At 40.2% G+C, this 23,821-nt stretch overlaps 1 protein-coding gene and 2 pseudogenes across 1 annotated transcript in view; 1 reads left to right on the forward strand and 2 right to left on the reverse strand.

Moving 5' to 3' along the window:
* Positions 1–23,821, reverse strand: part of ZNF318 (zinc finger protein 318) — a 39,815-nt gene that overhangs the window by 13,579 nt on the left and 2,415 nt on the right. The window contains exons 3-7 of the mRNA XM_006860487.1: positions 22,119–22,270; positions 14,038–14,677; positions 11,422–12,894; positions 9,248–9,347; positions 5,524–5,825 (exon numbers count right to left, since the gene is read on the reverse strand). Coding sequence (XP_006860549.1) covers positions 5,524–5,825; positions 9,248–9,347; positions 11,422–12,894; positions 14,038–14,677; positions 22,119–22,270 — 2,667 coding nt within the window. The remainder of the gene's footprint in view (positions 1–5,523; positions 5,826–9,247; positions 9,348–11,421; positions 12,895–14,037; positions 14,678–22,118; positions 22,271–23,821) is intronic.
* LOC102815682 lies at positions 3,537–5,168 on the forward strand (annotated as a pseudogene).
* LOC102816073 lies at positions 18,888–22,052 on the reverse strand (annotated as a pseudogene).

Raw genomic sequence — 23,821 nt, forward strand, 5'->3', positions numbered from 1 at the left:
CTATAGGCCCGAGTGTAACAGATCTAGCCACCTGGCAGTTAATAACAAATTATTTTTAATCTTAATATCCAATTATGTTTTATTAATTGCAGACATGAAGCCCTTGATATACACAGATAAATGTAATATTTTCCTAAAAGTCAAGACTGTAAAATTCCAAACAGGCAAAGTTCTTCCCTCAGAGAATTCATTCAAGGTAAATTGGGTGGCTCCCTGGTCTGTTCCAAGGACAATAGGAATGCCCTCCCTAAAGTGTTTCCAGGCGCCTCTTTTCCTGAAGAACCTGGGCTGGACAGCCGACACAATAGGAATCCAGGTGCATTACGACTGGCAAGGCATGCGTTACAGCATGTAAGGGGCACAGTCCAGCCTTGCAACCATACTGCCTGTTTAGCTAAGATGTTTACTATGCAGGATATTACGGCCTTGATGGCTGAGATGTTTGCAATGCAGGATCTGCCTGATGCCAGTCCAGCATTCACTCTGGTTTCGGAGTGTCTCTTTGTCTCTCTCCTTGCGTCTCTGTGTCTCTTTTGCTATCTCTTATCGCCGCTGGACCTCCCCTCCTCGTGAACCAAACACTCGTGAACAACACAACTATGTCGAGGTCAGACCCCGGCAAGATTATATGAAGAGAAAGTGTCATCAGGAGTGGAGGAAGACTCATTAAAAACCTGCAATATGCAGATGATACAACCTTGCTTGCTGGAAGCCAAGAGGACTTATAGTATGGATTGCTCATCAATGTAAAGAAAACTAAAATCCTCACAATTGGAGTAACAAATAACATTATGATAAAAGCAAAGATTGAAGTTGTCAAGGACTTCATTTTGCTTGGATCCACTATTAACACTCATGGAAGTAGTAGTCAAGAAATCAAACGACATATTACATTAGGCAAAAGACTTTTTAAAGTGTCAAGAGCAAAGGTATCAATTTGAGGAGTATGATGGACCTGACCCAATCCAATTACCCCACATACACGTAAAAGTTGGACAATGAAATAAGGAAGACCTTGGACGAATCAATGCATTTGAATATGGTGTTGCAGACGAATATTAACGGTACTATGGACTGCCAGAAGAACAGAAGTGCAGCCAGAATGCTCCTTAGAAACCAGGATGGTGAGACTTCGTCTCTCATACTTTGGACCAGTCCCTGGAGAAGGACATCATGCTTGATAAAGTGGAGGAGAGTCAATGAAAAAGACGAAGACCCTACCCCCAATAAAATGGACTGACATTGTGGCAACATCAATGGTGTCAAATGTAACAATTATGAGTATGGCACAGGACCAGGCAGTGTGCAGTTCTGCTGTGCATGGGGTTGCTATGAATCGAATCAACCTGACAACACCTAACAACAACAAAAAATCTAGGTGAGATTCTAAAGTGGCTGTATTTAATTAGGACTTAATGAAAAAGGGGAACCAGGAGAAAGATTATTCAAGCTAAGTGGATTGTTATTGTGTTGTTAAGTGCCACTGAGTCAGTTCTGATTCATAGAGACTCTGTACAGGGTTTCCAAGGCTTTTAAATCTTTTTGGGAGCAGAAAGCTTCATTTTTCTCTCATAGAGTGGCTGGCAGAATTGAACAGTGAACCTTGTAGTTTACAGTCCAATGTCTATCATATGGCGCCATCACACTCTCAGCTAAGATAATTATTAATGCAAAATCAGAACGGTGTAATCGCATACTGCACATCTAGAAAACTTCAAACATTTTGAAGTGGTATGAGTAAGTTTAAGTGTAAGACAGAAAAAGAAATGTTCATTATTCAATCAACTTGGGCACTACTGTATGCCAGGCACTGAGCTATGTACTATGGATTACACTGATGCATGAAACAGATATGGCCCCTGATATCTTGAATATAAAATTCTAATAGAAGGACTAATATAAAATAAATAATTACACATGGAATTATATAACTGTCATAAATGATAAGAAGGAAAATAATAAAATTTCATGAGAATGTATAGCAGGCAAACTTAACAGTCTGGATAATCACTGAAGGGAGTTGTAAAGTAATTTAAACTGTGATCTGAAGAATGAGTATGAATTAATGAGAAGTGACAAGGAAAGAGAGGGGTTTTTATGGTATGCAGTGTGGCGCTGTGGGTTAAAATGCCAGACTGCAAAGCTGTTTGAACTGCAAGGTCAGTGGTTCAAGCTTGGAACTAGCTACTCCTTGGAAACCCTATACAGGTCAGAACCGACTTGATGGCACTTAACAACAACAAGTAGGTTCAAAGGATGCAAAGACATTAGAAGGATGACACATTCGAAAAACTAAAATGCCAATGAAAATATAATGAGTAAGGGGGAAAAGAGGAATGAAATGAAGCCTCAAAAGCTAGGCAAGGGAGTATTACCATCACTGCAGTACAATCAAGAATATCTTTGAAGATGGCTAGGACTTTGATGGCAATAGAGACAGTGGATGGAATGGAGATCCATTTTAGTGGAAAAATTGGCAGAATCTGGCAACTAATTGTGCATGGAACAATCAGGAAAAAGGGTGCACACTGAAGATGCTTTTCAAGTTTTTGGTATAAAAATTTATGGATAATGTTATCACTCATTGACAATATGTAACACTGAAGAAAGAGAAAGTTGGAGGGAAGCTGACCAGAATCACTAGCGTGGAGTTGGGACACACTGATTTTAAGGTACCTCTGAAATGAGTGGGAGAAAGAAGAGGCTTTCTGCTCCCACAAAGATTTCAAGCCTCGGAAACCCTATACAGAGTCGTTATGAGTTAGAACCAACTTGACAGGCAGTTTATAGCAACAATATGAGACAATGAAGTGGAAATGGCGAGTAGGCAGTTGGACACTCTGGTGTGGCTATCAGAATGATGATTTGAGCTAGAATATAACACTGGGAGTGGTTAGTCTGGTATTTGAGCATAAAACGGGATGAGATGGCCTAGGGGGAGAAAGAGAACTGAACTAGGACTGAGTCCTGAGGAACTCAAATACTTAAAAGATCAGATAGCAAGAGGACAGACAGCAAAGGACACTAAGCAAAGCAGCAGCCAGAACACTAGGAGGAAAAGTATAATAGAAGCAAGAAAAGAAAGCATATTTAGGAGAAGAGTGATTTCTTTTGTCAAATATTGCTAATTTGATACTGAAATACACTTATTAGCTTTAGCAGTCTGATGATAATGACTCTGTTGTTAAACATGAATTCCTAAGATGATACAGTCAAGTTGTATGAAAATTAATTAGAAGTCACACTGAAGTGGGTTAAGAAGTACATGTTAGAAACAGATCATAGAAAGCCAGAGACAGAGGTGATCAGAGACAGCACTTTAACCTGATCTATTTCATAAAACAACTGACAAGAGTAACAGCAGAATGGAAAAGAAAGTGAAGAAAATCATTAGAAAGCTTCTGTAAGAGTCCATAGGACTCTATCACTCTCGCTCTCGGGTCCCTGTGCCAGAGATGCAGGAGCCTTCCCATTGTACCCTTGCTCACTAGTTTGTGCTGCTGCAGGCACCCATTCTACCACCACCCTTTGCAGACATGGCCACCAGGACCTCCTCCTCTTACCACTGGATATTCAGTGGCTCTGACACTGTGAGCCAGCCAAGCTCCAATCACAGCTATGTAACCACATCTACCCACACCTACAGCCTTACCAGTGCACTGTGCCTCAGCACCAGGCGTAGTCTCTATGCCTCGTCCCCTGGGCAGCATGTATACCATGCACTACTTGGCCAGGTGCTTGTGGAACAGTATGCCCGTGTGCAGTGGCTGCAGGATCCTGTGAACTTCTCGATGGCCAACAATGTCAATTGTGAGTTCAAGAACACCCACACCAACAAGAAAGTAGAGCTGCAGGAACTCAATGACCACTTTGCCAACTACACTAACAAGGTGGGTTTTCTGGAGCAACAAAACAAGATTCTGCTGGCCAAGCTCGAGCAGCTCAAGGGCCAGGGCAAGTTGCATTTGGCTGATCTCTACAAAGAGGAGATGTGAGATGAAAGATGTGAGAGCTGTGTTGGCAGGTGGATCAGCTCACCAAGGCCCGCGACAACCTGGCTGAAGTCATCATGTGGCTCCAGGAGAAGTTACAGGAGGAAATGCTTCAGAGAGAGGAAGCCGAGAGCAGCCTGTAATCTTTCAGACAAGATGCTGACGATTCTTCTTTGGCACATCTTGACCTTGAGCAGAAAGTAGAATCCTTACAAAAAGAGACTGCCTTTCTGAAGAAACTGCACAATGAAGAAATCCAGGAGCTACAGGCTCAGATTCAAAAACACCATGTCCAACTATCACATGATTCACAAAAAAAACATCAAAAAAATAAAAAAGAACACCATGTCCAAATTGATACAGATGTTTCCAAACCTGACCTCACGGCTGCCCTGCCTGACCTATGTCAGCAGTATGAAAATGTGGCTGCCAAGAACTTTCAGGAGGCTGAAAAATGGTACAAGTCTAAGTTTGCTGATCTCTCTGAGGCTGCTAACCAGAAAAAATGATGCCTTGTGCCAGGCAAAGCAGGAGTCTAATAGGTATGAGAGACAGGTCCAGTCCCTCACCTATGAAGAGGATGCTCTTGAACTAATGAATCTCTGGACCACCAGATGTGTGAACTAGAAGAGAATTTTGCTGTTGAAGCTGCTAACTACCAAGACACTACAGGCCATCTGCAGGATGAGATTCAGACCATGAAAGAAGAAATGGCTCGTAATCTTAGATAATACTAAGACCTATTAAGGAGCTCTGGTAGCGTAGTGGTTATGAATCGGGCTGCTAACCTCAGGGTCAGCAGTTTGAAACTACCAACTGTTCCGCGGGAGAAAGATGAGGCTTTCTGCTCCCATAAAGATTTATAGCCTTAGAAACACTGTACAGGGTCGCTATGAGTCGGAACTGACTCCACGGCAAATAACAACAACAACATATTGAATATTAAGATGGTCCTTGACATTGAGATTGCTACCTACAGGAAGCTGCTGGAAGACGATGACAGATTTCTCTGACTCTTCCAAGCTTTTCCTCCCTGAATCTAAGGGAAACCACTCTGGATTCTCTGCCTGTGGTTGACACCCACTCAAAAAAACACTCCTGGATTAAGACTGTTGAAACTAGAGATTGACAGGTTATATCAATGAAACCTCTCAGCATCATGATGATCTTGAGTGAAAATTGCAACCACTTGGTGTGGCAATATATTGCCAGCAAAAACAAAACGAGATCCCTATCTTAAAGAAACAGCTTTCAAGTGCCGAAATCTGCAGTTTTTTTCAGGAGCGCAGGATAGATTTGGAATAGGAATAAGCTCTAGTTTATAAGAATCAACACTCCCAAAAGAGTTAGAAAAAGTTTACAACATAATCTAGTTTATGAAGAAGTCTTGTGCTAGAATACCTTTTTAAAAGTATTTCTGACTACCATTAAAACTGCTTTTTTTCCAGCAAGTATTTGACCAACTTGTTTCTGCTTCAATAAACTTTTTGGGCGAGAAAAGATAAAATAATAGAAATGAAAAAGTTGTTACCTTGCTGTTGGAGGAATCTGAAGGAGATGACATTTTTTCTGGGCTCTTAGCTTTTTCTGCTTTCCCAGGTTTCTCTGTAGACTCTTTATTGTGGTTTGAAGATTTTTGAGATTTATCAAAAATATCAATTCCCAAGATCTGAGCCACTTTGTCCAGTTCAGACTGCTTCTTTTCTGCCTCTTCTGCCTCTTGTTGTAATTCTGTAATGTCCTTCATAATGTTATCCTGAAGCCGACTCACCTCCACCAAGAGTGGGTCTTTGTGACCATCCTTTTCCCTTCGTTTCTTGCGCAGCATTTCTCCTGAGTAGTCAATTGTCAATAGAAAGCAACACAGGGAAAGAAAATTAGGACATGAATCATTTTTCAATAGCCAGCAGTAATCTATCAGGACTTTATGGCTATAAAGTCTTTTCCTACAAAAGTTTCTAAAAACAAGAGGATCGCTCATTCCACATGGTCATTTTAGGTAAAGCTTCAATGGAGGTAAAGGCTAAATGATAACACTATTTTTTGTGTAGGGATTATTAGACAAGGATCTACAGACAGGCTTCCAGGGATCTTGTTGTTGTTGTTGATATGTAACTTCGAGTTGGTTCTGACTCATAGCAACCTGCATAGGGTTTCTGAGCAGCTGGTGGAGATTCAAAATGCTTACCTGCAGCTAACAGCCCAAAGTGTAACCCACTATGACACTGTTGTTGTTAAGTGCCATCGAGTTGGTTCCAACCCATAACAACCCTGTACAGGGTTTCCGAGGCTGTAGACACTAGGGCTCTACAAATTCCCAAAACAGTATATGCAAGTTTGTGTTGTGCATGTGCAAAAGTTTAAAGGCGATAGAGATAGATACTGTTACATACACAAACCTGCAACATTTTACAAGTAGATACATAGAGAGATACATAGGTAGATTGGGTATGGGAGGGTTTGACATGGCTATTTACCCTTGTTGCAAACACTCCCTATGAATGTGGTGGAGCATCCAGGCAGCAAAATGACAAAAATTTTTAGACATCACCAAACACCTTGAGGTAAAGAGAGTTGCTGGGCCTGGGGACTCAGGACCATAGTCTCAGGGGACTCCATAGTCAACTGGTATAACACAGTCCCCAAAGACAATGTTCTACATCTTGCCTTGGTGAGTAGTGACTGTGAGAAACGTTGTCTATACTGACAAACGTTCAAGTAATCCATCTGTACTCATTTTAGCGAGCGTGAGGTTTTCTTTATTCAATTTTGCAAAATCGGGCGCCCAGCCCTGTAGACACATGGCCCTCCACAAAAGTTTTTTCTTGTCCCCCCAGAAGTCCCTCCCCCAGTTCCAGTTCTCCATATACAATTCTATGAGTAGTCATCCTATTTTCCCTCCCCTCAAACAAGCCAAAATGGCTTGCCCAAGGTCTTAATGGCTGTATTTTTATTTAAATTTCTTAGCCCAAAATAGCCTGCTTAAATCAACAATATGTCTGCCAGGTCTTACAATCTCATGAATTCCTGAAGATGGACCACAAGAGGTTTTTCTCACATGACTGGGATCTTAAAAAGCTCAGAAGCAGCCATCTAAGGTGCAACTAGTGGTCTCGCCATATGTGGAGTAAAGAAGAGTGATGAAAACTGAAGATGCTTGGAATCAATTAGTCGTATGAACCAACATGTGAACATCAGTCTCCATGGCTCTGGGAACAGAACTACATGGTGCCCAGCTACCACTACCCATTACTCTGAAAGGGATTACATTAGAAGGTCCCAGAGAGATGTGAAAAATGTGGAACAAAACTCAAAATTATAAGAAAGATGAGGCTTGTTAGTCAGAAATAGACTGGAGGAACCTGAGGCTATAGCCCTCAACCATCCTTCATGTCTGGAACAGAAGTTGCCATCATGGTCCAATCTTCAGCCAAGCAATAGGCATACAGTAGGGACAGTTAACACTAGTAAGGTATGCTCACCATGGAATGGATAACCATTCAATATCAAAATGATAACATTTACCTAGAACAAAGTTGAACAGGGATGGGAAGGAGTGTGGAATAGAAAAAGGAACCACAAGGAGGAAGTGGGATAACTGTTGTTGCATGGAGGGGGATTGCAATCACTGAGATGGAACAAAACGTGATTTGTTGGATGTAAAACTGATGATCTGTAAGCAGTTAGAAAGCACAAATGTGGGACAACACGTGCCATGCATACCACATGAGATCTCCAAACAAAAACAAACCTGCTGCTGTCAAGTAGACACTGACTCATAGTGACCCTGTAAGTAAGAGAAGATTTGCTCTATAGGGTTTCCAAGGCTGTAAATCTTTATGGAAGCAGACTGCTTCGTCTTTCTCCATATAAGTGGCTTTCTCCATATGATGTGTTCAAACTGCCAACCTCTGAGTTAGCAGCCCAACAATTAACCCACTGTGCCACCAGGTCCCCTTCATGAAAGCTCCAAGGAACCAAGCAACAAAAAACTAAAAAGAAACAAGGACCTTCCTTCAGAACCAACAGAGAGAGAAAGGCTTCCCCTAGTGCTGGTATTCTGAATTTGAGCTTCTAGCCTCCTTAACTGTGAGGCATTGTAGGATCAGCACTGGACTGCAAACCACAAGGTTGATAGTTCAAATCCATCAGCTGCTCCTTGGAAACCCTATACAGAGTCACTATGAGTCAGAACCAATTGATGGCACATAACAACAACAAACTGAGAAAATACATTTCTGTTGTTCTGCCTGGCTATCATTACTAAACATTTTGATGAAAGATTCTACAGAAAAATCCTGATCAAAAGGAGAGAAAATTCAGAACAAAATTTCTAATTCTCATATAACCCAGACTTTCTAGAGCCATGAAGGATGCATAAACCCTACAAACTATTGCCCTGAATAATCTTTAAACCTTCAACCAAAAATATCCCCTGAAATCTTCTTAAAACCACACAATAGTTTAGTTTAGCTAGCAAAGAATGTCTGTCTGGAGCATTGAGCTCTTTTATAATCTATAAATCTATTGGTATGTTATCAAATGGATAACAGCAACTTGAAAGATCCAATAGGAACCTTAGGGGGCAATGAGCTCATGTTAATGAAGAAGGATCAACTAAGAACAGAAGGGTGAGAATGTAGTCAATGTCACTGAATTTTACATGCAAAATCTGCTGAATTGATGTATGTTCTGCTGTGTATACTCTCAGTAACAACAAGAATAGTTTTAAAATAGAAATTTTAAACGTTGGTATTTCATGAAAATGTCATGAAACAGAGACTAATGACTGGTTTAGATTTAAAGAGACTAAAAGAACATAACAATTGAATTTATCACATAATCTTGGATTTTCTTTTGCTATAAAGGTCATACTGGGACAACTGGTGAAATATAAATTGGTTCTGTAGGTTAGATAACAGGAACATTTTGGTTGTGTAAAAGAATTCCTTGTTAAGAAATACTGAGGTATTTCTGAGTAAAAGAGCATATTATCTATAAACTACTCTTCAACAATTCAGAAAAAATTATATACACATATATATTGCGAGAAAAAGGCTAGAGTAAATGCAGTAAAATAATAAATCTGAGAGAAGGGTATCTGAGGACTATTTGCATTATTATTGCAACTTTTCTGCCAGGCTATGTCAAATTTTGTTTTCACTGAACCAGTATGAGAATCCCAAAAGCTTTCTACTTAGGTCTCCTGCTCAAGTTATTACAAAAAGCCAATCATGCAAAGGACTGTCTGATACCTTGTTGTTTATGAAGCCGCTCCAGTTCAGTTCTGAGATAGTACATCTTCTTCTGGCGTGCTTCCTGGTTACTCTTCAGCTTTTCCCTCTCTTCAATAACCTGCAAAGCACAAAGTTTAAGAGAATCTTTTGCTCTCCATCATCCTTCCTTTTTTAGTGTTCTCTCCTATAAGCTCTCATGCTAGATAATATTTGAATACAAAGACTCAAAGGCCTACTACTCCCAGAGGTACTGCCGATAGTCAAAGTGGTATTTCATTCCAAAACAAATTCCAGAATAGTATTCTTCTTTTCAAAATTGTGTTGCCTAGAGATTATTATTCTTACACAGGATGTGCTATACTAATAATGTCAACCTAACGCCACTAACAATAACTTATATACTGGTTTTGAGTCATCTATCTAAGAAAACCATCAAGAAGAGAATGTGTTATGGAGCAGGTACTGTGTTAGCTGCATTATATGTTAACATTTTATTCAATCTTCAAGACATTACCTCTATTTTACAATAATAACACTGAAGTTGTGAAGGATTTCTTTTATCTTACCCAAGGCCATAAAGTCTGCGAAAGAAGATTAAAAATCTAGCGATCTGCTTTATTACTTACATCTGAAGGGAAAAACAAATACAGTTTGTGTATAACAGGCTAAGGAGCTCTGGTGGTGCTTTGGACTTGGCGTTGGGCTGCTAACTGCAAAGTCAACTGTTTAAACCCACCAGCCAAAAGATGAGGCTGTCTGATCCTGTAAAGATTCAGTCTTGGAAACTCTATATAGGGTCTCTTTTGAGCTGAGATTGACTTGATGGCAGTGGGTTTGGTTTTTATCTTAACAGGTTAGTGTGAAGTACCTGTATATCAGTCTTGATTCAAGCACTAGGCTTTTTAGAGAGATTGTAAAAGCCAAGAGCACAGTCTTAACTAAAAACTCAAGTTCAGAGTATCCTAGGGCAATGAAAAATTAAGAGAAAGGTTTTTTTCTCTTTCCTTCCTAAAAACTAGCTAAATTTTTTTAAACTAGTAAGAAGTGAGACTCAAGGTCCTCCAATTTTCCCTTTTTTCTCCTTAGGTCTGTATTATTTTATGAGTAAACAAATTTATACACATTACATTTTTATGTACCAAAGCAAAGTAAGGAGTTCTCATGTGGCACTGTAGGATAAGCACTGTACCGCAAGATTCAAACTCACCAGTTGCTCCTAAAGAAACACTACTACAGGGTCATTATGAGTTGAAAATGACTTGACAGTGCTTAGCAACAACAAAGCAAAGTAAGCTATTTATTAAGGACCTTTAGAATTAAGAACATGTATTAAATTTTTCTACTCCAAATTAATCTATTCTGTATTCCCCATCTCTACATAATTTTTATCTACTGCTTTAAAACACCAAGAATTATTACATCTGTAGCCCAGCCTCTGCTCCCTTATTCTGGTGTGGGAAATCCAATTAAATCAAATAGTATAAAAACTGCCTTTTTTGAAAAGTATCATAAATAGATGCTGATAAACCAGAAGACGCAAAGCTTACTTATTTCTTGGTTGGTTTTAATTACTAAGTAACAATTTGTATTAGCTTTTAATCACATATTTACTACAGGGGAAGGACTTAAAACAGTAAGTTCACTGATGCTCTTTCACACAACGCAATTTTGGTTCTTCATCCTGTTATTAAATTGAAGCCCTCAAGGTTCCCAGTTCCTACCCATAATGCTAAGGTAGTAGTGGTGGTGTGCAGTCAAGTATCGGTTTCGACTCATAGCAACCCTGTATAGAGTTTCTGAGGCTTTATGGAAACACAAAGCCTCATCTTTTGCCCTCAGAATGGCCGAAAGATTCAAACTGTTGACCTCATGGTTAGCAGCTCAATTCATAACTCACCAGGACTCCTTACCCCCAATGCTATAAGGTCATCAATAAGGTTAGAGAAAGAATCTTTTCTCAAAAAATGTCTTGCAATCACTGTGGGACCTTAGGCCATCTTTCAGTTGTTTTTTGTGAAACTGTGTGAAAAAAACAGATGAGTTATGTACATCTACTTAGTGCACTGAGAGCAGCCTCCAAAAGACTTTTAAGTGAACAGGCCTAATGAATATTCAGCCCTCTCTCAAAGATAAAAACAAAGCTATATTAAAACAGCAAGTGTAAGCACAGGATACCCAAGGCTAATACTCACCTTCTGCTTCTGGGAAGCACGATTTTTCTCATCAGAGATCTTCTCAGGATTATATCTTATGAGTGAAGGGATGGGCACCTGGACAGGCACTTGAGCAGAAGGAACTGAACTGAGAGTTGATTCTTCCTGTTTGGGTTCATCAGCAGTTACCGTGGGAATCACACGGAGATTAGGACGGCTACGAGTAGCTTGTTTGGTAACTGGCATCACCCTATGTGATTCAGCTAGAGGGTGTTTTGATGGTTGAGAGGTGGGGTACATGGGCCATCTTGATGCTGCATAAGCCATGTAGTGCCTATAGGCATCAAAGGAGGTAGGGGGAATGGCAGGTCCCTGGTAGTTTGGAGGTATCCGAGCTGCAGCAAACTGAGGGGACCTTGGCATATGAAACTGAGATAAAGAAGCAGGGTGTGGAAGTCTAATAGGGACAGATGGGGCTGGCTGCAGCATGCATCTGACTGCAATGGATGACTGAAACCCCCTACGAATCACCTCTGGTCCTGGAACCTGGCCTATTAAATGGTCAGACTTTAAGAAAGGGGTGCTATTTTTTGTAAGCAGATAAGGGGAGGCTGGGTGTGGATGGGAAACCTCTGGAGAGTGGGTAATGTTATTGTGTGCCTCCCTGTTCTCTAGTTTGTGGTGATCTGAGGAGCGCCGATCAGCTGAGAACTGGTGGTCAACTGAGGAATTACGGTCAACTGAGGAACGATGGTCAACTGAAGAACCACGATCCGAAGAAAAGCGACGGTCAACTGAAGAATGGAGGTCAGCTGAGGAACGTGATGGCTTCTTGCCATGAAGTCGTTCCTGGGTGCGCACAGCCAGCTTACTTATCTCTGTTACCCCAATATCCAGTCCTATGGTCTTGAGCAAGTCATGAATCTTGGTAAATTCTGGACTGGTCTCTTCTAGGGATTCTCGCTTTACAGTTTGACCTGACAAGGGAAGGGAGCTTGCCTTCTGCCTCATAAATTCACTCTCAGAGCCCCCAAGTGGCTTTTGTGGGGATTCTGCCTTTAAGTTCTCCTCTTCATCGCCATAGAGAAATTTCTCCTCATCTTCAATATCAGGGAAGCTATGTTGCCTTTTTTCCTGTGTACTGGTAGAATCTGCTAACATGCTGAGAATACGGGAAAAACCACTGCCATCCTGGCTAGCCCTCTCATGGGGCAGCAAGAAGTCTGTGTGTCGCTCAGGTGCCTCAGTCTTTGTATCCAATTTCTCCTTGTGGTACAGAAAACTTCCAAACTTTTCTCTGAGAGGACTGTTGTCTTTGGGCATCTCAGGGAGGGAGCCCCATTGGTAGAGACTGTCCTGAGGCTCCTTCAAGGCAGTCCCTATCATAGCCTCCTTGGTGGCCTCAATTTCTGAGGCAAAGGAAGACATAGCCCCACTTAGTGGAAGAGATGGATGTCCAGAGTAGAGTGTGTGATCCTGGCAGGAGCTGGTACTGCTGGAGAATCTTTCAAGCTGTAAAGACAAACATTACAGATTTATTCCCTATGCAGAATTTCAAAAAACAAATCATTGAGAAGTGAGTCTTGATATGGTGCTATGGGATAAAGCACTAGACGGCAAGGTCAGTTTGAACCAAAAAATCAGCAGTTCAAACTCACCAGGTGCTCCTTGGAAACCCTATACAGGGTAGCTGTGAGTTGGATCCAATTCTAAGGCACTTAACAACCGCCACTGAGACAAATACATTTGTTCTTCCTGAATTAATAGGAACGAGATAAGTATGAATGAAAGAGAGGAAGAGTACGCTTAGCTAAGCTCAAGATATGGATCCCATCTCTCCAGCTGTCTCTGCTATAGCAAGTAAAAAATAGGAAATGAGGCAGATTGGAATAAATCTTCACCTTTGCCCATTTGTTATAGTCTTTATCAAGAAATCTGAACTGAAAAGGACTTCAGGGATCTTTAGCTTATTGATTTTTTTCTGTGGCTCTCCAATAGAAAAAACATATACAAGTGGGATTACCTTGCTTAAGATTAGGACAATGAAAACGCTGAAATTGTTCTGCCTCTTCCTTGCTTCCCTAATTGTTCTTAGGGATTTCTCTAAGAAATTTTAGCTCCTAAGAGCACAAATGATGTGTCCTCCTACCTTATCTTTTCAGGATTTAGGAAAAAATATCAAAGTCCAGAATGATGAGATGACTTGTCTAAAAAATATCAGATAGCAAACTAGTGTCAGAGGTGGGTCCAGAATCCGAATGACCTAATTTCTGGTCTCGAGTCCTAACACTCTAAAAAGAGATGAGGAAATTCAGATCACCTCTTCCTTTTCCTTCCTAAACTTCATTTCCAAGAAACTCATATTCACAGATCCCTATACAGGGCTATCCAGTTTAGGGAAAAAATTTATAGTAAGCACTATCCAAAATAGATGTTTAGAAAACCTATTTATGGCAACAGAAGCCCTCTACTGATTTATTATGAGATCTATAGCTTCCTTTGAGGAATCTTGGAAGGTACTGCTCACAGGTATGACAATGTTCATCCACTAAACATTACTATGATGGTATTAGGGACATAGTCTCTAGGAAAGCAACCAGGCTTTAAGGTTTCTGGAGGACTATCAAGAGACCCAAGAAGAAATGCTACAGAGACCTGAATGGAAGACTCCATGTCCACCTCAATCCGTTTCTTCAAAATAGACTTCTTGGGCATCACAGATACTTCCTCAGGCCGATGCAAAGAATATCCTGGCTCTGATGCTGGTAGTACACCAGACAATCCAGGAATGGGGCAGCTAGTGCCACCACCATCAACTCCCACCAAATCCTGACTCAAGCTTCTATTTCGTTCCTCCTCTTCCTCTCGCTTTCGCCTAGCAAGGTCCAGTTCCCGAAATTCTGGATCTAGAAACCTAGGGCTTGGGCTTCGTCTACGTTGTCGATAGTTGCGGGTCCCTGATGGTAAACTCAGGTGAGTTCCTCCCATGCTGTGTATCTTCTGTGTGTCATCATAACGGGGCCGTTTGGACTCCTGGCTCCTTTCCTCAGATTGTATGGTGTAGGAACCTTTGAATTTGTCTCTATTCTGTTCTGTATTGTGCAACAGTTCATCATGACAACTGACATGGGGACTATAATCAGATCGATGCGGGAAAGTTTCTCTTGTTCGGTAGTCCTCATCAAGTTGTCCCAAGAAGGAACTCAGAGACTCCTCTTCCCGGGAAACATATCGCTCAATACCTCGAGAACACTGGGAGCTTCGAGTGAAGACAGAATCATCAGTTAGGTCATCCCTGGAAAAAGAGACAAGCATCATTGGATATAATGGACTTGGAAAGACATTTGGCAAAGGGGCTTTTTTTTTTGCTTAGAGCAAAAGACAGTTATCATGAAGACCAAGAACAAATCTATGTATTTCCATGGGACATTTCCTCTTCCTTTCTCCAGGGTCACAAGCTTCAGTTTCTAACCAAGAGAAAATATCACCAATCTACACAGAGATCTTGGGAGTCCTGGTGTGGTGCTATAAGCACTGGACCAAAAGGTTGGTTTGAAATATAAGGTCGGCAGTGCAAACTCATCAGATGCTCCTCGGAAATCCTATACAAGGTTCACTATGAGTCAGAACCAACTTAACCACACAACAGAGCTCTTACAACAATTCTTCTTTGACTGGACTTTGAGGATGCAAAATATCATGATAAAGTTGGGGGAAATGTGAAACCACCACTAACAAACTACACAATTGGCACTTACACAATTCCTCATTACACCTTGCTTCTTGCTAATCAAAGCCTGGGCCAGTTAGCAGCATCAATATTATTTGGAACTTTTAAGTAATACAGATTCACCCCAGACCTACTAAACCAGAATCTACATGTCATAAGGTGGATTGTATGGACTTTAAAATTTGAGAAGCACTGGTCTAGATCAGTGGTTTTCAAGTTGAGTTCCACAGAGATCCTTCAAAGTGCTCAGAGGAGCTGGTTCAAGGAAGGTGATGGGAAAGCAGACCATGCAAAACTCTGGACTTTCTACCCCATTTAAATCGTATGTAAGGATTTACACCCTCGGAAACCCTGTACAGGGTCGCTATGGGTCGGAACCGACTCGATGGCACTTACCAACAACAACTGCAAACTTATTTTGCTTAAATATTAAAGTCCTATACAATACTTCATTTGGAAAATGTGTTTTGATGTAGGTGAAAAATAAAAATTCTTTAAACTACTGAGTTAACAACTGGCATGGTTTTCTCCTAAGTTTTTAGAAGATTTTTCAATATTTTGTTTTGCTGGATCACATAAGTCACAAAATTCTCCCAGCTTGTTCTGTCACACCCCCATCCTACCCCACCTCCCCACAACCACCTTTCTTGCCTTGCCCAGATACTCATATAATGTTACACCCAAGAAAGAATAAGGGATGGTTTGGCTCACTATTTTTATGTCATAGAAGTAAAAATGTCTTGGATCTTTGTGGCTTGGAGATAAAAATACAGGATGGGGCATCTGTCCTCTCAGCTCAGGACTCTAAGCCACACACAAAAGTCCTCATGTCTTTGTGTACTATGTCCACAGAGTTCCTATGGCTCCAAAAGAGTTCCTGATTTAAATTATAAATGGAAATAAAGTTCCTCTAGCACTTAAAAACATAGCTTTCAAATAATCTGAATAAAATTTAAAGTGCTTACATGTGATTCACATTCCAGAGTGATAATTCTCATCCAGAGGACAGTAAGTACTAGTGTCTTCTTCTAGTACTTAACTTTTGCTTTCTGTGAATTTCTAGACATGATTTTGTTTCTGCATACTTTCTTTCCTATCTCTAGAGTATAGAGTTAACAGACATCAAAAATCACCTTTATTACTCACCAGCCGTTTTAGATCTGGGCAATAGTATAAACAACTCTAGGAAAAGCTATGTGGCACTATGGGATAAGCACTGGACTGCTAATTGCAAGGTCAGGGGTTCAAACTAACCAGCCACTCCTTGGAAAACCTATACAGAATTGCTACATGTCAAAACTGACTTAATAGCAAACAACAACATCAAAGACAAACTTATCACCTATCATGGACTGATTTGTGTTCCTCCAAAATATGTGTCAGCTTGGCTGGGACATGATTCTCAGTGGTTTAGCAGTTATATAATGATGTAATGTGACAGTTATGTAATGATTTCCCATGATGTGATCTGCTATGATAAGCCCTTAATCCCATCATAGTCCTGATTCAATTTAAGGGGAGTCTCCTGAGTTGTGGCCTGCAACACCTTTTACTTACAAAAGATAAAAGAAAAGTGAGGAGACATGAGAGGGACCTACTACCACCAAGAAAAATGAACAGGAAGTGGAGTGCATTCTTTGGACCTGGAGTCCCTGCATTATGAAGCTCCCTTTGTTCTTAAGTGCTGTAGAGTCGGTTCAGATTCATAGTGACCCTATATATGGTTTCTGAGGAATGGTTGGGAAGTCTGAACTACCAACCTTGCAGTCAGCAGTCCCAGTGTTTACTCCTAGATCCAGGGAAAGATTAATGCCATGACACAAGGGGATCTCCATGGAATGCTGGGCCTACAGATACTCAAAGGAGACCAGATATTTTCTCTAGAGCTGGCGCTCTGAATTTAGACTTCTAATTTTCTAAACTGTGAGAGAATACATTTCTGTTCATTCAAGCCATTCACTTGTGACATTTGTTACCACAGCACTAGATAACTAAGAAAGTTCCTCTGCAAAAAGTGCCACCTTTGGGAACCCATCTCCTCCCCAAGAGTCTGGAGGATCTTGAGGTCTCAATAGTATGAAATAGAATCTGAAATAAAATGCAACTGCAGAATGCATAGAGACAAAAGTAGATTAATGGTTACTAGGGGCTGAGGGAGGGGAAAGTGGGGACTGTACTGCTTAATGAATACTAAGTTTCTATTTCAGGTGATGAAAAAGTTTTCGAAATCAATAGCAGTGATAGTTGCACAACATTTGACTGAAACCAATATCACTGAGTTGTATACTTTAAAGAACGAAAACAGCAATTTTTTGGTTATATACACTGTACTGGAGTCCTCGTGTGGCGTTGTGGGTTAATGCGCCAGACTGCAAAGCTGTTTGAACTGCAAGGTTGGCGGTTCAAGCTCACCAGCTGCTCCTTGGAACCCTATACAGGGTTGCTATGGGTTGGAACCTACTCGATGGCACTTCACAACATAAACAGCACCACTGTTTTTTTAAAAAATTATTACAATGGACAGTTTGATTCTGCAAGTCTGTTAGCTATGAATAGTTTCCACACTTCTTACTAGGGAGGAATGTCCATGAGTTGAGTCACTGTATTGCTGATACACCATCCACCACATAAAATGTCTGATCACATCAGTATTGGCGAAAACATGGACCCCACCGGTGGTGGCAAGTTCATCTACACTCCCATCTTCAGGTATAGGTATTACATGTCTTTACATGTCACCACTAAATGATATACTAGTTCAGGATCTAGTCTAGCATTAAATATGACGGTGGTGGTGATGTGTCATGCAGTTGGTACCAACTCACAGAGATCCTAGAAAGGGTTTCTGAGGCTGTAAATCTTTCCAGGAGCAGAAAGTCTCATCTTTGTCCCGCAGAACAGCTGGTAGTTTCAAACTAATGACCTTGAGGTTAGCTGCCGGATTCGCAACTACTAAGCTACCAGAGTTCCTGCACTGCTTATCAAGAACCTGAAAGTGAGACAGTTCTCGGAAAGCCTCAGTTCCAGACTTGCAATCTACAGCAAAAGAAGGCAAAAATAAAACAGAAAAACAATGAAAGGTGAGAAAGAGTTAAAAGAGATAAAGGCAAAAATCAGGCTGCTCCAAGAAACTCACGTCTTCCTTCTTCAACACTCCAAAAGGTGAAAAGAGAACTAGCAGCAGTAAGAGGGAGCCCTAAAAAGAACCCCTATTTTATGCAGCCATAAGAAATAATTCCCTAAAAAACACTCAGCACTTAACATAAGGGTACACAAGGGCTCACTGCATTTAAAATTTTCCATTAAAATAAGTTTAACATACATCCACATAAACGCATGCACACAAATGTTCACAGCAGCTTTATTAAAAATAGTAAGTAGAAATAACCCAAATAAATAGCCATCCCTGAGGGATGGATAAACAAAATATCTAGACAAAAAAAACCCTAAAAATATTATGAGCAATGAAAAGGAATGAGGGAATTATGATAAATGCTGCAACTTAGATGAACCTTGAAAACACTATGCTAAGTGAAGGAAATTAATCATAAAGGCTTATATGAGAATGAGTCAAAAATAATCTGCACTCTGGCTAGAGCATTTAAATTAGCTTTTAGAAAAGACAAACACATCATTTTTCCACATAATATCCTTGCTTTTCAATACACTTTGTCCATCTGTCAACAAGCTTTCATATGCCCTTATTAAAAGACGTTTTAGGATAAGCTGTGAGCCACAAATGCACCACCACTGCCATCACTTCTTCATCAGAGGTGAATCTTTGTCCTCAAAGGGTTGCTTTCAGGGGACCAAACAGGTGAAAGTCCAATGAAGCAAAATGAGGACTATAGGGAGGATGCTTTAACGCCTCAAAACTAAGTTTTTGCAGAGTGGCAACAGTGTGAGAAGAGGTATTCAGATGTGGATTGTCATGCAAGATCACAACACCCTAGGATAGCAGCCCTCAGCATTTAATGCCAAATTTAGGCTTTAACAATTCAGTGAGCATCTCACTGTAGCAGGCACTGTTGATTTTTGAACCTTTTTCCTGATAGTGTTCCAATACTGGCCCTTGAGAGTCCTAGGAAACTGTAAGCATCAATTTTCCAGCTAATGGTTTAACTTTTGAACTTTCTCTTGGTAGGCGATTGAGGATGTTTCCATTCCATACTCTGCCATTTACGCTCTGACTCATAGTAACAAATAAATCCATGTCTCATGGCCAGTAATGATTTTTTTAAAGATACTTTACCTCCGAGTGTCAGTCCAAATTTTGCTTGCAGATGTCCAAACACTTCTGTTTATGCTTTTCATGAGTTGTTTCAGTACCCATCTCACACAAACTTTTCAAAACTCAAGTATGTCGTGGATTATTTCATAGGCAGAGCCACGGTTGATATGCAAATGATTTGCCACATAATCCACTGTCACTCGCCTATTTGACAGTATTATTTCATGTGCATGTTCTATATTGTCATCAGCCATGGATGTGGATGATTTTTGGCTCACAACATATTGCTTTTATCCCATTTATGTGAAATATCCAGAATAGGCATATCTTTGAAAACAAAGCAGATAGGGGGTTGTCTAGGGATGGGGGCATAAGGAGAATGACAGATGATGACTAAGAATGTGAGGTTTCTTTTTGGAATAATGAAAATGTTCTAAAATTGGTTATAAAAGAGGCTTAAAAAATTTGTGGAAAAATTCTATTATCTTTAGTTTCCTTTTTACATGAACCTTTTAAAGCCTCCCCCCCGCCCCTTGTAGTGGTGGATTCACAACTTTGTGAAATACTAAGTCACAGAGCTGTACAAGTTAATAGATGAGTTGTACGGTATGTGAATTCTATCTTAGTAAAAGTGCTTTGAAAAAAAAAAGTATACCTAAGTCACTGAACTATACACTTCAATGGATGAGTTGCATGGTATGTGAATCTCAGTAAAACTATTAAAAAAAAAAAAATTCCTATATGATAAAGGTGTTCTAGTGTGGAGCTGCAGGATAATGCAATGGACCGCAAGGTCAGTTTGAACCGCAAGACCGGCGCTTCAAATCCACCAGCCGCTCCTCAGAAACACTAGACAGGGCCACTACAAGTCAGAACTGACTAGACAGCATTTAATAACAGTAGACAGCATTTAATAACAGTAACAACAGATGATAAAAGGATTTGCTAATTCTCTAAAGAGTTCTTAGAAAGCTTTGTTTTCTTTTGCCCTTTCACTAAGGAAATCATAGGCATAAAAATTTAAAAAGTGAAAAATCCTACTGACTTCAATCTATGTTAGCGACAAAGAGGAGTTAGAAAATCAGAATTCCATGTATGGTACATATGGTGCGCAAAATTTTTTCATAATCTTAAGTGTTTACAAGTATCTTAGACTTTCTCACACAACATGTTCCTGCTACCTTTTCAGAATAAGTTAGACACCTGCCAAGCTGAGGACAGACAACCTGTAACTCAAACCTGATTAACATATTTAACAAGGAAGGGAAAAAATATCAGGGACTGGGGAAATCAAGTATCTATATGCAAAAGATAATAGCCTATTTAATTGACTGAAGACTGGACTCGCTGTCAGGAGACAACTGAGTATGCCAAGAGTTCTGGGGACTGGTTTCAGTGGACAGTAATTATCCATACAAACCATACTAAGAGGAAAGGAACACAGATGTGCAGGGAGCAAAAAGCATAAAGAATGACCTTGTACTTCCTTCCAGAACCTTAACGTCACTTTCTCTAACACATAACTATAGGAAAGATTACTGCTCCAAACTCACTAAGAAAAAAATATTAATTTTCATAACTTTATAATAGACCATTTACTATCTGAAGCACACATGCTTAACAGCTTACACAAAGATGAGGTGACACCATAAGTCGAAAACAAGAGGAAATGCTAGTTACTTTAAAACCTCAGCAAGGAAACCATGTACCACCTACCCAGAATGCCTACTCAGTCATCTCCCAAAATAGAAGCAACCAGAAGGGCAAGGGCTGTTGCCTCAAATAAGTGATATAGTTGCATATCCTGAAGTCCTATTTTCAGATACTTCAGTATTACATGACATAAGATTGTCTTACCTCTTTACTGTATCCACAGCCACTGGAGCTTTGAAGTAAATATTATCTAAGCGCAGCACTGGTCCTCAGACTTCCTTCCCACCTGTCCCCTACCTGTGTGCCTATGCTTTGTACACCACAGTCTGTCTGAAAAAACTTTACAGAGAATTCACTGCTGCTACTAATCATTTATGAAAATTCCCAGTGTGCTGGATAGATAATAAGAGACAGAGTCTCATCTTTCAGAAAGTGTTTACCTCCTCTCCCATTATCATATTTTGAATACTATGAAGTAAAAAAAAAAAAAAAAAAACCTAATGTGATTATTAACTTCTCATACATAATTAAGTTCCTATTACTTAAGGTCTACATTTAATACTGTATGGAGTGCATTTGCCTCTCCGCAACAATCAATAGTTGTAAAGTAATAATTGAATTTACACATTTTAAAGATTTCTAACTTCCTATTAATGCCTTATATATTTAGCAAACATATTAAACATACATTTATATAAACCCTTTCTGAATCTATATTTTAGTTTAAACATGTTGAAATCATTAGAAAACAATTTACTACCCTGTCCTTTTCAGAAGGAACTAGTAGTTCCAGTATTTCAGAACTCATATAACTTCACCTTTTTTTCATTTAGGCTCCTCAGAAACTCTATATAGGATCAGAGTCAGAACCAACTAAACAGAACTTAACAACAACAATAATGTCCTCTCAGTCACCTTCTTTCCAGCTGGTTCAGGTGTTTACTTAAGTTAGCAACAGAATCCACATCAATCAACCCTTTCCACTTAGAAAACCTTTTCCACTGTTGTACTTTATACTAGGGCGCATGATCATAGGACATTAACTTCTAACTTCATGCTGGCACAACCTTTTCAAATACATCCCTCAAAAATAGCAACATCCCTGTCTTGGTCAAAGTCTACCTGTTCACATGCTCCAGATTATCCACTGGTGACCCCAACTGATCACTAAGCCGCCGCCGTTCTGGTGTGCTGACACAGAAGTGCTCGTTGCCAACAGTGATCCTTAAACTCTGTTCCAAGGAAGAATCCGAATGCAAACCAGGAGAGCGTCTCTACAAAATTAAAAGATAAGATGGTAGTCAAGTAGGGTGAAGATATCCCTACACCCCAAAATGCTCTTCTCTCAAGTCAGAACATGCAATCCAACAAGGTAAGAAGAATTGATTATGGTGAGATCCTACCACACCTACTGTGGTCAAGTTGATTCTGAATCATTGCAACTCTAAGGGGTAGAGTAGAATTGCCCCGTAAGGTTTCCTAGGCTATAAATCTTTACAGATGACTGTCACATGTTGCTCTCACAGGGGAGCTAGCTGGTGGGTTCAAATTGCCAATCTTTTGAATCAGGCAGAACATTTTAACCACTGTGCAACCAGGTAACATATTGCTCTAAAAAATAGTTAACTTTTAAAAAGTATCATTTTCTTAGCGCTAAAGGCCTATACTTGCAAGTATCCCAATCAGTGACCTCTCATTCTTTGACTGGGACTGGGCAAGAGAACAAGAATCAATCAAGTCCCTGCTCTAGAACCTACGCGTTCTAATAATACACACAAGCCCAAAACAAGTTGTTTTAATTTTTTTTCAAGTGCTTTATATAGCAGTTAAGTACTATAAAGGAGCTCTGGTCGGTAGTGGTTATGAGTCGGGCTGCTAACCTTCAAGTCAGCACTTCAAAACTACCAGCTGTTCCGCAGGACTAAGATGCGATTTTCTGCTCCAGTAAAGATTTACAGGCTTGAAAGCCCTATCCTGGGTCTCTATGAGTTGGAACCAACTCCATGGCACACCACCACCACCACTATAAAGCCATAAAAATTTAACATGAAAGAGATTGGGGACGAGGAGCTACTTTAGATAGAATGGTTAGAGAAGGCTTTTCTGAGCTATTTCGATCTAGCCCTGAATAAGGAGATGTCAGCTTTGCAAGAACAGGTGAAAAGATGTTTCAGGCAAAGGGAAGAGCAACCTTGGTAATGAGCATGATGTGTTTTGAGTAAGAGTAAGGATGGCTACAGCAAAGTAACAGAAGAGATAGACAGAAGCCATGGCTAAGAAAATTTATATTTTATTTTTGTGTAATGAGAAGACACAGGAGAGTTTTATGTAGAGGAGTGATGTGATCTGAACACATTCTTCCTATATAAGTTTGCATGGCTCATACCATCACCTACTTCAGATCTTTATTCAAAGCCACCTATCCAGGTCTTCCCAGATCACGTTATCAAAAATCACCAATTCATTCTCTGCTTTATTTTTTCATTAGCATTTACTCACATTTAACATGCCATAGCATTTTACTTCTTGATCTTATTAACGAGCTCCCACTGCTCAAATACAGGTTCTACAGAGATTTTTGTCTGGTTTGTTTACTGTTGTATCCTCAGTACCCAGAATAGTGTCTTGTACATGAAAGATCGTTGCTGTTGTTGTTAAGCGCCCTCAAGTCGGTTCTGACCCACAACAACCCTGTAGAGGATTTCCAAGGAGTGGCTAATGAGCTTGAACTGCTGACCTTGCGATTCAAGCCGCCTTTGCAGCCCAGCACAATAACCCACAGTTTAACTATAGTTCAAACGGTTTTGCAGTCTGGCACATTAACC

Source organism: Chrysochloris asiatica, unplaced genomic scaffold, assembly GCF_000296735.1.
Source record: "Chrysochloris asiatica unplaced genomic scaffold, ChrAsi1.0 scaffold00038, whole genome shotgun sequence".
Classification (NCBI taxonomy): Eukaryota; Metazoa; Chordata; class Mammalia; order Afrosoricida; family Chrysochloridae; genus Chrysochloris; species Chrysochloris asiatica.